The sequence below is a fragment of the Mauremys reevesii genome, linkage group 11 (genome assembly GCF_016161935.1).
Source record: "Mauremys reevesii isolate NIE-2019 linkage group 11, ASM1616193v1, whole genome shotgun sequence".
Lineage (NCBI taxonomy): Eukaryota > Metazoa > Chordata > Testudines > Geoemydidae > Mauremys > Mauremys reevesii.
Genome location: NC_052633.1, coordinates 20,280,920 through 20,295,235, shown reverse-complemented (window position 1 = coordinate 20,295,235; position 14,316 = coordinate 20,280,920). Strand labels below are relative to the sequence as shown.

Below are 14,316 nucleotides of genomic sequence, written 5' to 3'. Positions count from 1 at the left end.
CCCTGGGCCAGAAGCAGGGTGCTGCCATCAATCAATTGTGCACATCATCTCCCATTCTTATTTATTGCTGTGTTTGGGAACCCTTGTAACCAAAGGACTCAGAACCCAAGGATGCTCTCTTACACTTAGGCATATGAGTAACTTCACTGATTTGACTTCAGTTAGACTAGTCATGCGAATAAGCATTTGCAATGTCAAGCCCTTAACCTGCTCCTAGACTGATAAACCTTCTCTTGTAAATTGCTTGGGCTAACCTGCTATGGACTAGATGATCATTATATTTAGTGATGTGTCTTTACAAAGCTGATACCTTTCAGCATTCGATGGCTGTAAAAAAATTAAAATAAAGTCAGTTTTATTATACAGGTTAACATGAGTTCTGGAGTCATGTGTTTTGAATAGTATTAAACCCGTATTTCTAATTTAAAAACAAACATCAGCTAAGAAACTTGTTTGAGACAGAAGCAAGCAGCAGAATAATACACCTCTATCCCGATATAACGCGACACGAATTTGGATATAACGCGGTAAAGCAGTGCTCCGAGGTGGCGGGGCTGCACACTCCAGTGGATCAAAGCAAGTTCGATATAATGCGGTTTCACCTATAATGCGGTAAGATTTTTTGGCTCCCACAGACAGTGTTATATCGAGGTAGAGGTGTACATTTATAAAGCACTCCCCCCGGCTGCATCAAGTCAACCTACTAAGCGTATTCCAGACTTGTTACATCTTGATATAATTCCCCATAGCTTTTTGGGGGGGAAATACACAAGCATAAAAATCAAGAAGCCTCTAACAAAAAGGAGGTATGGGAAGCACTTTTTCTTTAACCCAGGTATGAATAGACCACACAAGTACATGCAAGAAAACAGATCTTTTATTTTTGTAATTCTGAGAGACTACAGCACTTTTTAGGTACAAAACTGATATTAAGCATCACATGTTGCAGTAAGAACTACAAAGACGACAGTATGATTATCTTATTTAGCTTTTTTCCTAATCCCCCTGCGAAATCTCTCCACACAAAGATATATTTTTACAATCCTGACAGGATTATTCTTGAGGTAAAACAAAAAGATATAATCTTTGTGAAGCTTCCTGCTTCTCAGAATTATGGCTGAGTGTCTGAACATATCCATGTAGCAGGGACCCACTGGGGCTCATCCTGTGCCTGATGGACTGCAGACAGCAGCTGCACACAGGCCTCTTGTAAATTGTCATTTACAATCACTTGATCAAAGAACTGACCAAACTGAACTTCCATTTTCTTAGCACAATCCTCCATCTCCTGCAGGTCTTCCTCCTGTAAGAGACAGTACAACCCTATAAAACATTATAGTTTCATGTGGGACACTTTTGGATGGGAATAGGTTTATCCAAGTTTTCACTTTCTACCCTTCCAAAGAGGAACTGGAGATTACTAGAAGACAGAACTGGGAGCCAGGAGATTGGATTTCTCTTCCCAGCTCTGCCATTCACTCAGTATGCATCTTGGCCAAGGTCACTGAGCCTGTCTGTGCTTAAGTTTCCAATTTACAAAATAAGGATACTACTACTCCCTTACCTCACAGAGAGATTGTGAGGGTTAATTCACTGATGTTCATAAAACACTGAGATCCTGAGATAAAAGGTGGCATAGAAATACAAAGTCATATTATTATATATAAAGACCTTCTATTCTGCCATGGTTCCCCCTGAAAGTGGTGCAGGCATTCCTTCAGAAAACTCAGTTACTGTATGTCAACGCCAAACCATTTGCATGCTTGTCCCATTATAAACCTCATGCTTCTTGGAATAAGCTCCCCTGTATTAAAATATGATCACTTGATATTCGTTTGAGAATAAGAGAGAGTTCTTGCATGTAATTTTCAGTGGGACTCAATCCTGCAAACCAGCTGCAAGCAGAAGGTCTGACTGAAGTCATTGCAAGTTCCACGGGACTTCCAGGATCAGTTATTTTGTATGTCTTTTCAGGGTAGAGACCATTTGGAAAACCACACCCTGGGCCAGATCCTCAGCTAGTGTAAATTGGTATAGTTCTAGTGACTTCAATGGAGCTGTGACAATTTACATCAGCTGAGGATTGTCCCTGTCTGTAAATGTTAACACAAGTGGAAATTATTCTGACTTATAACCTATAACAACTCTAAGATACGCATGCCATGACAACAATAATCAATTCTAAACCTTTGGCGCACGACTGATTGCTTGCATGGTTCACAAGAAGTCTTCCTTTATCCCCATGTGCTGCATTGCGCAGTTGCCTAGATGCTGTGAGGGTGCTGTTATTTGCCTCTGAAGTATCACTGTACTGGCTAATGCTACAGGCAGAATCCAGATGTGATAGACCAGAGGTCTCATCAGTTTTGCCACACCTATGCTCCTAATCTGTATTTCAGTTTGTCAGCAATATTTCCTCACATTCCATGTTTTTAGCTATGTAATTATGATCACCCCCCACAGACAAAATGAAGGACAAGAGTCTAGGAAGTCATCAGAAAACTAAACTTTTAAAACATACAGTGCTAGATAACGAAGGTCAAACTGAAGATTAAAAGTTATAGAAACAAGTGTGACATTCTATTTTTTAATCTTGTTTAATTTTTGCTACGTGTCTAGACAAAGTAAGGCATCTATAATTTTACTGTAATATAGGTAGGAATGCATCACATGCAGACCACCACCACTGTGCTTTTGTTTGAAGTATCAATAGCTGATGTCTATAGGAAAAGGGACTATGACAGCACTGAAGGAAAAGGGTTCCACATATTTCAATTTAAGCATGGAAGTGCCTACCCAGAGATCTAGGCACCTTGGCTATATACTACAAAAACAAACCAAATAATGCAAATATAAATACAGAAAGCAGACTTCCTCCAAAGAAACCCACTCTAGCCACATATCCCAACCCCCAGCCCTCTGTACTCTACTTCCACTCCAAAACACCAGGAAGAGAGAGAGAGAGAGAGAGAGAGAGAGCGACTTCACAACATGTGCTGAATGTCCTCAGATCTGATTTATTTCAGACCAAAGACACAAGGGTCCTTTAAAACATTAATACAATATAGGAATGTGGCAGGTTCTGACTGAGCAATCACTGTTGCACCTCCTTCATTCTCTAAAATTCACCTTGAATTTCATGTTCACATAATAGTCTGTAATGATCCTGGCGTTTTTCCGAGACTGTCTCATGCAGCTCATGCTGGGTGGCTTGATGAATATAATATAGGGTTTTAGTTCGTGGGTCCGAGCCATTTGTATACCCTGCAAGTCAAGGTCAGATAGTGGTTAAATTAAAACGTACAAGTCGTATCCATCCCACATTTTATTTCTATTAAAAACAAATTGTTGTGTACCATTTCCAGATCATGCAGTATTCAAAAACATCTGTTATTTAATAAACTGCATTAATAATCCTCAACCCAGACACTGGTCAGCGACTGCACCACACTAATTAATTCTGTTCAGTAACCTTATTAGATGGGAAATTATTTTAACTACAATGAATATAAAAATCCTAACATGGCCATTAAAAGATTACATCGGCTACCTTTCATGGGAGTTTTAAATCTTCAATTGTAATTCTCTTTTAGAGGCTCAAAACTGTTTTGGTTTTGGGTCTGTCTTTGGAAAAGATTGGTTCTCCTGCTCTATGTTTTGCAAGGCACCGTCTGCCTTTTGTTTAGTTCTCTCCATGCATTGATGCAATTGTTGATGTCAACAGATCACTGTGAGTAAGTAGTGTTTATAACCTGTTGTGAAAAGCAGGGGGAGTTAAACTAATGAGTACAAAGTAAATAGCAGCAGCATGTTCTGCCACAGTGGCAAAATCAAATTTCCTTTTTTCATTGACAACTGAATTCAGGCGAAGAAATGGACAAGAAGAAAAACTTGAAAAGCAGCAAGAGCACAGGGAACTTCATGGTAGGTTGTTTTGTTCTAGTTTTGAGAACCTGAGGCTCTCCTTCACACCTGAGGCTGTGAAACTTATCTCATTTCTTCAACCAGCACAAGCCACTACACCAAGACAAAGCTTGGACAACTCTAGGTCCAGGTATCTAAAGGAAGTTTCCCTCTGGAATTTATTGGGCCATGGAGCCTTTCTTCCAGTTCTGTCTTTAAATGATATTTTGTTAGGTTCCCAGAGACACTCAGGTATGGAAATTCTTCTAATTTTATAAGGCTAATACCAGCAAATAAGGGAGTAATTTAGAAAAATCTTAGAAGGACTTCAAGCCTTCAGCACCTTCTGACAACTACTAACTCAGACCTTTATTAGCCTTATCCCTCCCTACCAGCAAGCCCAGGGCCAGGGATTGGAAAGAAGACAGCCTATGTGAACTAGCAGCATGCTGACTTTTTCATTTGGCCGAGTGGTCTAGAAATGGATCAAGAATAGTAAAGGTAGCTGAGAGAAATCTTGTTCTTTTCTGGCCTTAGAAGAAATATTTTTGCAGTGCCCAGAAGAGGCACGTATGTGGAAATTATCTTAATGTTTGAGGCACTGATTGTGACCATCAGTTAAGTATAGTAGCTCCATCTAAGGAACGTTTTTAGACCTTTAAGGTGATACAACCTAAACTTCTCTAACCAACCACCTCGCTGAGGAGATATAGTGACCATTCCTCCTCATAAAAATAAATCAAGTCACACAAGCAGCTTCTGAAAAATTCTTTTGTTATCTCCACTCTGGTTCTCACTGATTAGTGAGAAGGAAGGAAGAAAAAGGGGTTCTCCCTCTAACCATTTAGAGAGATTTGGGGAAGGTGTTTCATCAGTGACATTGCAGTGCCTCATACACATGGTACTACTTTTACGTCTAAAGACAACAATGTAAATTTAAGGTGGGGACACTTTAGACTCTCAGGTGAATCATTCTTAAATGTTCCTGTCTCTCCTACTGGATTAAGTTTCCAAGCTATGAACGAACAAGCAGTTTTCAGTTGCTAGTAGCATTCGTTCAGGATGTATTGTCTCATTGTACAAAATAGTATAAGGCAAGATGGGTCAGTGTCCATTATTCCTGGAAAATTTTCAGTTGAAAGTATGTGACACAGTAACCAGACTAGACTTCTAAACCATGGTGATAAGCACATCAGAAATGATAGCATGTGTGCATGTATATGCTCCATCTCACTTTGTTGTTCACAATGTACACAATCTTATTAATGAATCCTTATCCAATTTTATAGTAAGTTTGCTAATTGAACCTTCTCCAAGCAGCAACCATATTGTGTGTAGTGAGCATGCTGCAAAAACCTGCCTCCTGGTGATTTTCAACCTGAATCTAGTAATTACACTAATGAGTCCCACTAATATACAGGCATCTTGTTACTGCATAGAAGCTTCACTAATAAACCCCCGAACTAGTGTCAGTAAACTAATGAACTCCAGCTTAGACCACTAAACCTTCACACCCTGCAGATACTTATGGGGATCATGAAACAGACAAATAGCCCTGTGCAAGCCTTCCCTTCCTCTACAGCAGATGTTTTAAAACTGTGATCCAGAGACCATTGGTGGCCTATGGAAAACTTGTTGGTGGCTCTTGGAACATTGGCTGGTCACATGTGCTAGCTGCTCTTCTTTATTCCCACCTGTTAAATTGCTTCAAAGAAACCAAGAATATACTAAATACTTCCCTAGCGTTACTTGTTCATTTAAGCAATTGCTGTTGATACTGCAGGGATGGTATGCGATTGCAAACAGAAGAGGCGATGTCCGGTACAATCATATGACGGATGACAGTCTCTTCCATGAAGTTTAAGGGCTAGTCTACACTGGCAACGCTAAAGCACTGCCATCGTGCCTTGGGTGGTCACGGCGCAGCGCTGGGAGAGCTCTTAAAAAAAAAAAATCCACCTCCACGAGGGGCGTAGCTACCAGTGCTGGGAGACACTGTCTACACTGGCCCTTTACAATGCTGAAACTTGTTGTGCTCAGGAGATGTTTTTTTCACCCCTGAGCAAGAAAGTCGCAGTGCTGTAAATTGCCAGTGTAGACAAGTCCTTAGTCTTAGATCCCCCTATTTACCTGTGGTTCCAAATCCACTATACAGATCTTCCCTTCATCAAGAACTGTTCGCACAGCATCAACACTGGTGCCATACAGGTGTCCCTTGTATTCCCCATGTTCCAGCATTCTGCAAGGGTGAGAAGGGAGAATGAGAAGAGAAATGAAGCAGACCCTAAATGACAGCCTCTGAAATTTTGCATTTAGCAATGAAATCTGCAGATTAAATCAAGAGGCCAAAGAGTTAAAGAAGGATTAATCCTCTGTAAAAACAATGATATTAAGATATAGTAACCTTTATAGAGGATAAAAATCTAGATTAAACAGGACTGTCAGATCCAAATCTCCAGTCTCTGAAGAGACTCCAAAATTATGCAGCTCTACCCACTTCCCCTCCAGATATACATGAGAAGGTTCAGAGGTTATGGTTTTGATTGGTGTCAAGACAGCTATATGGAAAATCTACACTGGTATTTACTGCAGTGATAACAAAAACAAATACTTTGCTGTTATGTAGGGCCAACCATTGGGATTTCAAAAAGACAGTTACCTTTTTCATAACTAGTGTTCGAGATATGTTGTTCATGTCCATTCATCTTAGGTGTGCGCACTCGCCACATGTACCGGTGCCGGAAGTTCTTCCCCTCAGCAGTATCCATAGGGGACTGGCTCCAGTGCCCCCTGGAGTGGCGCACACATGCTCAGTTCCTTCTTGCCGGAAACACTGACAGTGGGGAAGGAGGGCAGGTTGTAGAATAGACATGAGCAACACATCTCGAAGAACACCTGTTACAGAAAAGGTAACTGTCTTTTATTCTTTGAGTGCTTGCTCATGTCCATGCAACTTAGGTGACTCCCAAGCAGTACCCCTCAGATGTGAGTAGGAGTTCACAGATGTGTAGATTGCAACACCACTCTGCCAAACCCAGCTTTGTCCCTGGCCTACTGAGTGATGGTGTAGAGGGCTGTGAACGTGTGCACTGAGGACCACATTGCAACTCGACAGATGTCCTGGATCGGGAAGTGTTCCGGGAAGGCCACCAAAGATGCCTGCGCTCTGGTTGAGTGGGCTCCGATGATTGGCAGTGGAGGGACTCCTGCCAACTCATAGCAGTTCCGAATGCATGAGGTGATCCAGTTAGAAATCCTTTCCGTGGACACCAGGAGGCCCTTCATCCTATCAGCTGTAGAGATTAAAAGCTGAGTCGATCTAGGGAAAGGCTTTGTCCGATCTAGGTAGAAAGCCAGGGCCCTTCTTACGACACAGCATGAAGGCACCTCTCTTCACTAGTCTCATGGGGCTGCAGGCAGAAGACCAGAAGGAAGATGTCCTGAATCGTGGAAAGTAGACACCACCTTGGGAAGGAAGGCCAGGTGGGGCCAGATCTGGACCTTGTCCTTATCGAAGACGGTGTACGGCAGTTCTGAGGTCAGGGCTCGCAGCTCAGAGACTCGCCTCGCTGACGTCACCACCACCAGGAAAGCTACCTTCCATGATAGGTGAGACAGGGAGCACGAGGCCAAAGGCTCAAAGGTCAGGCCCATGAGCCTGGACAGAACCAAGTTGAGATCCCACTGAGAGACCAGGGACTGAACTTGAGGGAAAAGTCTTTCAAGACCTCTGAGGAACCTGACCATCATGTCATGGGAGAAAACCATCTGCCCCTGGATGGACGAAAGGTGGAAATGGCCACCAGATGCACCCTGATAGAGAAGTGCACCAGGCCCTGGTTCCTCAAATGAAGTCTAAGATCAATTGCACTGAAGAATGTGAAGGGGAGATGCCCCATTCGTCCTCCCAGCGGGAGAACCTCGTTCACTTTGCCAGGTAAGTCTGTCTAATCGAGGGCTTTCTACTCTCGAGGAGGACCTTCTAGACCCCTTCCGAACAGGCCCGTTCTTCAGGGTTCAGCCATGCAACATCACATTGTGAGGTGGAGGGACATGAGGTTGGGGTGCAAGAGAGTCGTCCATGATCCTGTAACAGCAGGTCCAGTCGGTTCGGCAGAGTTCACGGAGGGATCGCCGATGGGTTCAATAGCATCCCAAACCAGGTGCTGGCAAGGCCACGCCAGGGCGATCATGATAATCTGAGCCTTGTCTCTCCTGATTTTCACTAGGACTTTGTTGATGAGCTGAATCAGAAGAAATGCATACAACAGGCAGGAGGAAGGTGTCGGAGAGGGAGCCCTTGCCCAGACCCTGTCTGGAGTAAAACCTGTGGCATCTCCTGTTCTGCCTGGTGGCTGGCAAATCCGCTTGGGGAGTTCTCCACCTCTGGAAGATCATGCCGGCTACCTCTGGGTGGAGCACCCACTCGTGGTGAGAGAAGTACCTGCTTAAGTGATCTGCTAGCGTGTTCTTAGCACCCAGAAGGTGACATGGTTTTACGTGGATTCCATGCAAAAGTCCCAAAGACAAAGTGCCTCTTGGCAGAGAGCTCCCCCATGTCTGTTAACGTGTTGTCCATCAGGACTCTGACCAGGCTCTGCACACTGCCCTGATCTCTGACATTTACGTGTAGCATCGTTTCCTTTGGGGACCACATGCCTTAGGTCTGGAGGGTGCCAAGGTGTGCCCCAGCCAAGGTCCAAGGCATCCGAAACCAACTCAACTGAGTGAGGCGCGCTGACGAAGAGAACTCCTTCCAGGACTTTCTCGGGGTCAGTCCACCATCACAGCGAGATAAGTACAGTCATGTGGATGTGACACCTCCATCAATGGCTGGTGACAGTCTACTCCCAGTCCAGGGACCACCTGGAAAAGATTGTTACCATCCCCATGACTGTACTTACCTCACTGACCCCGAGAAAGTCCTGGAAGGAGTTCTCTTCATCAGCACTCTTCACTCAGTCAAGTTGGTTTCGGACGCCTCGGACCTTGGTTTAAGTGAGGGTGGCTCCCCTGGCCTTGAAGCTGCTGCAGCTTAAACTGCTTGTGGGCAGTGCCAGGACCATACAGGCCCAGTTTTTAAGAGCTGTGTGGGAGTCCTTTAGGCCATGAACCTTATTGTCCATCTGTTCCGCAAACAGGGCTTGCATCGACTGCTGAGCCTCCGTGGACAAGCCAAAGAGAAGCAGCCAGGATGCGTGGCACATAGCAATTGCTGAGGCCATGGTTTGGGTAATGGTGTCCTCTGCATCTGACACCGCCTGGAGCATTGCCGTGGCCGCAGTTGTGTCCTCATCCATAATAGCCCAGAACTCCTTCCTAGAAGCCTCAGGAAGAGAGCCCTTGAACTTTGCTATGGCTTGCCACATAAAATCATAGCATCCCAGGAGGGCTTGATGGTTGGCCACCCTCAACTGGAGGGTGGAGGATGAATAAACCTTACAGCCAAATGAGTCTAGTCTCTTAGAGTCTTTGTTCTTAGGGGTAGCCCCGGGTTGACCTTGTCGCTTCCTGTGCAAGGTAAAGTCCTGTCTGGGATCTACGAAGTCTCTAACTATAGCTAAGGGATTTATAAACACTAACACACAACTACATACACTATAATACAAGAGATAAATAGTTTGTACGAATGAGCAGCAACAGCACTAGCTGAAGCAGCAACAGTTCCAGCACCGTGACTGGCGGCAAGAAGGAACTGAGGGTGGGGGGGAACCGGTGGCACCCTATATACCATGGCATGTGCGCACCGCTCTGGGGGACGCTGGAGCTGGTCCCCTATGGATATTGGGGAAGGAAAAACTTCCGGCACTGGTGCATTTGGCAAGCACACACACCTAAATTGAATGGACATGAGCAAGCACTCGAAGAAAAAGGGTACATCTACACAGCACAAATAAATAAATAAATACCACACCCAAACCCCAGAGAGTCTCAGAGGCTGGGTTTACAGACTTAGGCTTGCACTATGAAGCTTAAAAAACAAACAAAAACAAACAAAAAAGAAATAGCCATATTACAGACCTTCTGGCTTTGGCCTGAGCTCAGGCTATGAAGCCCAGGGAAGAGGGTGGGTTTCAGAGCCCAAGCTGAATGTCTACATCGCTATTTTTAGCACCATGGCACAAGCCCAAGTCTCTAGACCCAGGCTCAGACTTGCTGCTGCAGGATTTTTTTGCTGTGTAGATGTACCCGAAGTGCTTTACATGCTTTAATTAATTATGCTTCCTAACAGCCCTTCGAATTAGGTAAATATTATCCTCATTTTACTAATGGGGAAACCGCAGGGTACAACTTAGAGGGCACTTTTGAAAATTTGGTCCTTCAAGGTTCTGGTGCCTTCAAGGCCCACTGCGAGGCCCACGCCCAGTAAAGATGTGGATGTGGGATCAGGGCCTGAATTTGGGTGCTCGGTTTTAGCCGCATTTTAGAAATGTATAGTCTGATTTTCAGAAGTGTTGAGAACCCATAACTCCAACTGAAGTCAACAGGAGTTGCAGGTGCTCAGCCCTTCTAAGAATCAGGTCTAAGCTTGCTAAAATTAGGCAGTCAAAAATCAACACACTCCAAAGGAGAGGCTACTTTGAAAATCTGGGCCTAAGGGTATTTGTGTGTAGACAGCAATTAGATACCCACTTCTGGGCAGTGCCAGCTGACTCAGGCTCATGGGGCTGTTTAATTGTAGGCATTCAGGCTTGGGCTACAGACCTAGCTCTGGGACTCTCCAACTTCAGAGTCTTAGAGCCTGGGCTCCAGCCAAAGCCTAAACATCTACACTGCAAGTAAACAGCCCCTTAGCCTGAGCCCAGTAAGCCTGAGTCAGCTGGCATGGGCCAGCTGTGGATTTTTAAGTGCAGTGTACACATATCCTATGGCTCGCACCAGAAGTCTGTGGCAGTATTATGTTCTATAATATAAATCTATATTCTTTGTTACTTTGTTCCTACAGAGACCAGGGAAGAGAAGCAGCACTGCCCCGAGTCCCGTCTTCAGCCAGGGATGGTTGAGAAGGAACTGAGGGTGGTGCGGGACGCAGGCGCTCAGGAAGATTCCAACGAAATGGGAGCGCCTGCGTCCCGACCAGGCACTGCTACCGAAAAACTCAGATCAACGGCGCCAGGACGCACCGACATCTAGAGTGGAGCACCCACAGGGACAGCACTCGAAGAAGAACCCTGGTCTTCTGACTATCAGCATTTGGGCTAAACCACAAGACTACCCCTGCCTTGGAGCAAGTTAAACTTTAGAGAAGAAAGCAATAGGAATCCCAAAGTTACCTGTGACTATATACCATGTTTTCAAATGTTTCCTTTGATACATAGTGATACTCACGACCATTCTCTTCATAGCTCTTCTGAGCACGAGTGGTGTCTTAAGAAAGAAAAATTAAAAGTTTTTTAAGTTTTATCTGGTGTTTTATCTTCACAAAACCTTGTATCGAATGAGCAGAGACGCCAAACTTCTCTCCATTCAAGTCAGAGATGAGAAGTTGTAAGAATCTGCTTTAGATTTGGTATGCTAGGAGGGAAATCTACAAGGCTTGCTAGTTTCCTGTCTATCTGGGTATTTATATGGCCCTCATTTCCATAATATCTGGACACCTTATAAACAAACATTCAATGAATTTATCTTCACTACTCCCCTAGGAAGGCCCCTCAGTCCCATTTTACAAATGAGGTATAATGAGATTAAGTGACTTGTCCAAAGTCATGCAGGTAATCATAGAATATCAGGGTTGGAAGGGACCTCAGGAGGTCATCTAGTCCAACCCCCTGCTCAAAGCAGGACCAATTCCCAACTAAGTCATCCCAGCCAGGACTTTGTCAAGCCTGACCTTAAAAACCTATAAGAAAGGAGATTTCACCACCTCCCTAGGTAACCCATTCCAGTGCTTCACCACCCTCCTAGTGAAAAAGTTTTTCCTAATATCCAACTTAAACCTCCCCCTAATCCATTGGCATAACAAGAATCAAACCCAGGCATACTCAGAATCAAATCAAAGTAACAGTGGCTTAACCCCAAGACCATCCTTCCTTTTCCCCTGCCAGCTAGAAAACCTGACAAAAGACAATATTTTAAATAAAGCCCAGTAAAAGAAAGTAGCTTTTACTTCTTTCCTGTAGTTCCCACAAAAATAAAAGGAAATGTGTACTGTTAGTCTAGGCATCTGTGCCCTGTTAACAAATTCATAAATTCAGAGACAGCACAATATTATTGATTGATAGAGAAACCATCCCTGCAGCAAAGAGTCTATAAATATTCTGTGGCAGGAGAAAGGGAGTTGATATTTCATGTTTTCTTTCCCCCAAACAGGAAGTTAGAGAGTGAAAGGAACATGTCACATACGGGGTACAGCACTTTGAAAATGATGAGGGTTCATTCCAATAAGTCGCCGCCTTAGCTCATTCACACCAACCCCTGAAGGACCTGGATATTTTAAAACAAAGCCACATACAGTAACTCCGGTACATTAATGACTGAAACTACACATAAAATAGTTTACTAAAACTATGGGTGCATCATATTTATGACAGTCAAACAACATGTTCAGGTATTCTCTCATATGCAAGAACTGGTGAAGCAAATGACAGGCATGGAAATCACATTACTGCTTCCTCCATTGCGCTTCCCAACTGGTGGCATCACAAATTAAGTGCCTGACTCTGAAAAGTGCAAGGCACCTACAGTTCCCATTGAATTCAACAGGAGCTGTGACTATGTAATACTCCGCAGGATCAGGTCATCACTTTCTAGCAAAATAGCCACAGCCAGTAGGGGATTCAGCAATACTAATTTGAATTATATCTATACACCTAGATCTATCTCAAACGTGTACAGCTCTAGGCAGGGGGAGAGGTATTTCCCTCACCACAAATATCCAGGAATGCTGCGCCTAGCAAAAATATGAGCAGCTTCCATTCAAAACAGTTATTAAATCTAAAATTCCATTTTAGGACCGTCAACCTATCACATATCATGATACTCGCTCAGGGCCAACCTTACGGGTGGGCAGTGAGGGCCAGGGCTGGCTCCAGGAGTTTTGCCGCCCCAAGCAGCCAAAAAAAAAAAAAAAAAGCCGCGATCGCAATCTGCGGCAATTCAGCAGGACGTCCTTCGCTCCGATTGGGAGTGAGGGACCCTCCGCCGAATTGCTACCGAATACTTGAAAGTGCTGCCCCGCTCCGGAGTTGCCGCCCCAAGCACCTGCTTGATAAGCTGGTGCCTGGAGCCGGCCTTGGTGAGGGCAACTGTCCAGGGTGCCAGGGAGTTGGGGTATGCCATGGTCAAGGGCCATGCCCACCCAGGAGGCAGGAGGAGGAGATAAGGGGGGCCGTGGGGCAGGAACCATGACAGCTGCAGTACTGCTGCCACTCCACTTGCTAATATCCACATTGATATCCTGTTAGCTTTCCCAACCGCATAAGACTGAAGTTTTCTAGGCTGGGTTTTTAACATCCCTCCCTCCACTGCTGTTTCTATTTGTTCATAACCATAGTCCTACAAAAGCATCACTTCAAGGTATTGGTCACAAAGGATTTATAAATGTTTTATCATTGCTATTTATATAATAACCCCACAGAAGTTAAACTGGACTCTGTTTTCGTGATGAAATGCATTTTCATCCAACATTTGTTACTGTAGGGTTGTCCGATTGTATTGCATTGCTGAAACTTTTGAAGCATTGAAGGAAATGTTTTGGAACAGAAACCACATACAAGCACATAGACTTTATAAAAGTGGTGTTTGGAAAAAGTAAAAGGTAGGTCAAACTTCGGGTCCACCACCCTTCAAGAACTACCTGTTAGGGCCCAAGTCAGTGCCCACTGCAGTCAGTGGGAGGACTCCCACTGGATGGGGCTTTTATTGAATTTCTCATTCCACAAGAGCTTGAGCAGTAAGGACACTTCCCTCTGTATTTACTAGAGCTTGTATGATTTGCATGAGTAGGTGCATCCCTGTCTGGGGGCATGCTCCTGTCAGTTGCTGCAACATACCCACTAGCACAATTAGTCGGTTTCGATCTGTGGGATGTCGCTGGTATCTCACCACCTCCTCATAAGGGGCTGCTGCTGCGCTGTAACAGCTGCTGGGACACCGTGCGTAACAGGGCTGCTGGCTGTTCTGGGATTTCCTGCGGCACAGACGCATGCTTCTACGGAAACCAGCTGGGAAGGGCAGAAAGTAACTAACATTGAAAGGTTTCAGAGTAGCAGCCATGTTAGTCTATATCCGCAAAAAGAACAGGAGTACTTGTGGCACCTTAGAGACTAACAAATTTATTTCAGCATAAGCTTTCGTGAGCTACAGCTCACTTCTTCGGATGCATAGAATGGAAAACACAGACAGGAGATATTTATGCATACAGAGAACATGAAAAGGTGGAAGTACACATACCAAACAGGAAGAGTCTAATCA

General features: G+C 44.4%; 1 protein-coding gene across 2 annotated transcripts in view; it reads right to left on the bottom strand.

Moving 5' to 3' along the window:
- Positions 1 to 943: 943 nt before the first annotated feature.
- The window catches only part of MPP4 (membrane palmitoylated protein 4), a 41,173-nt gene continuing 27,800 nt past the window's right edge, over positions 944 to 14,316 (bottom strand). For both annotated transcript variants that reach the window (XM_039494747.1, XM_039494748.1), the window contains 6 exons: positions 13,896 to 14,066; positions 12,247 to 12,327; positions 11,178 to 11,271; positions 6,034 to 6,142; positions 3,130 to 3,264; positions 944 to 1,303 (listed from right to left, as the gene is read on the bottom strand). In XM_039494747.1, the coding sequence (XP_039350681.1) occupies positions 1,112 to 1,303; positions 3,130 to 3,264; positions 6,034 to 6,142; positions 11,178 to 11,271; positions 12,247 to 12,327; positions 13,896 to 14,066 (782 nt within the window). In that variant the 3' untranslated portion in view covers positions 944 to 1,111. The remainder of the gene's footprint in view (positions 1,304 to 3,129; positions 3,265 to 6,033; positions 6,143 to 11,177; positions 11,272 to 12,246; positions 12,328 to 13,895; positions 14,067 to 14,316) is intronic.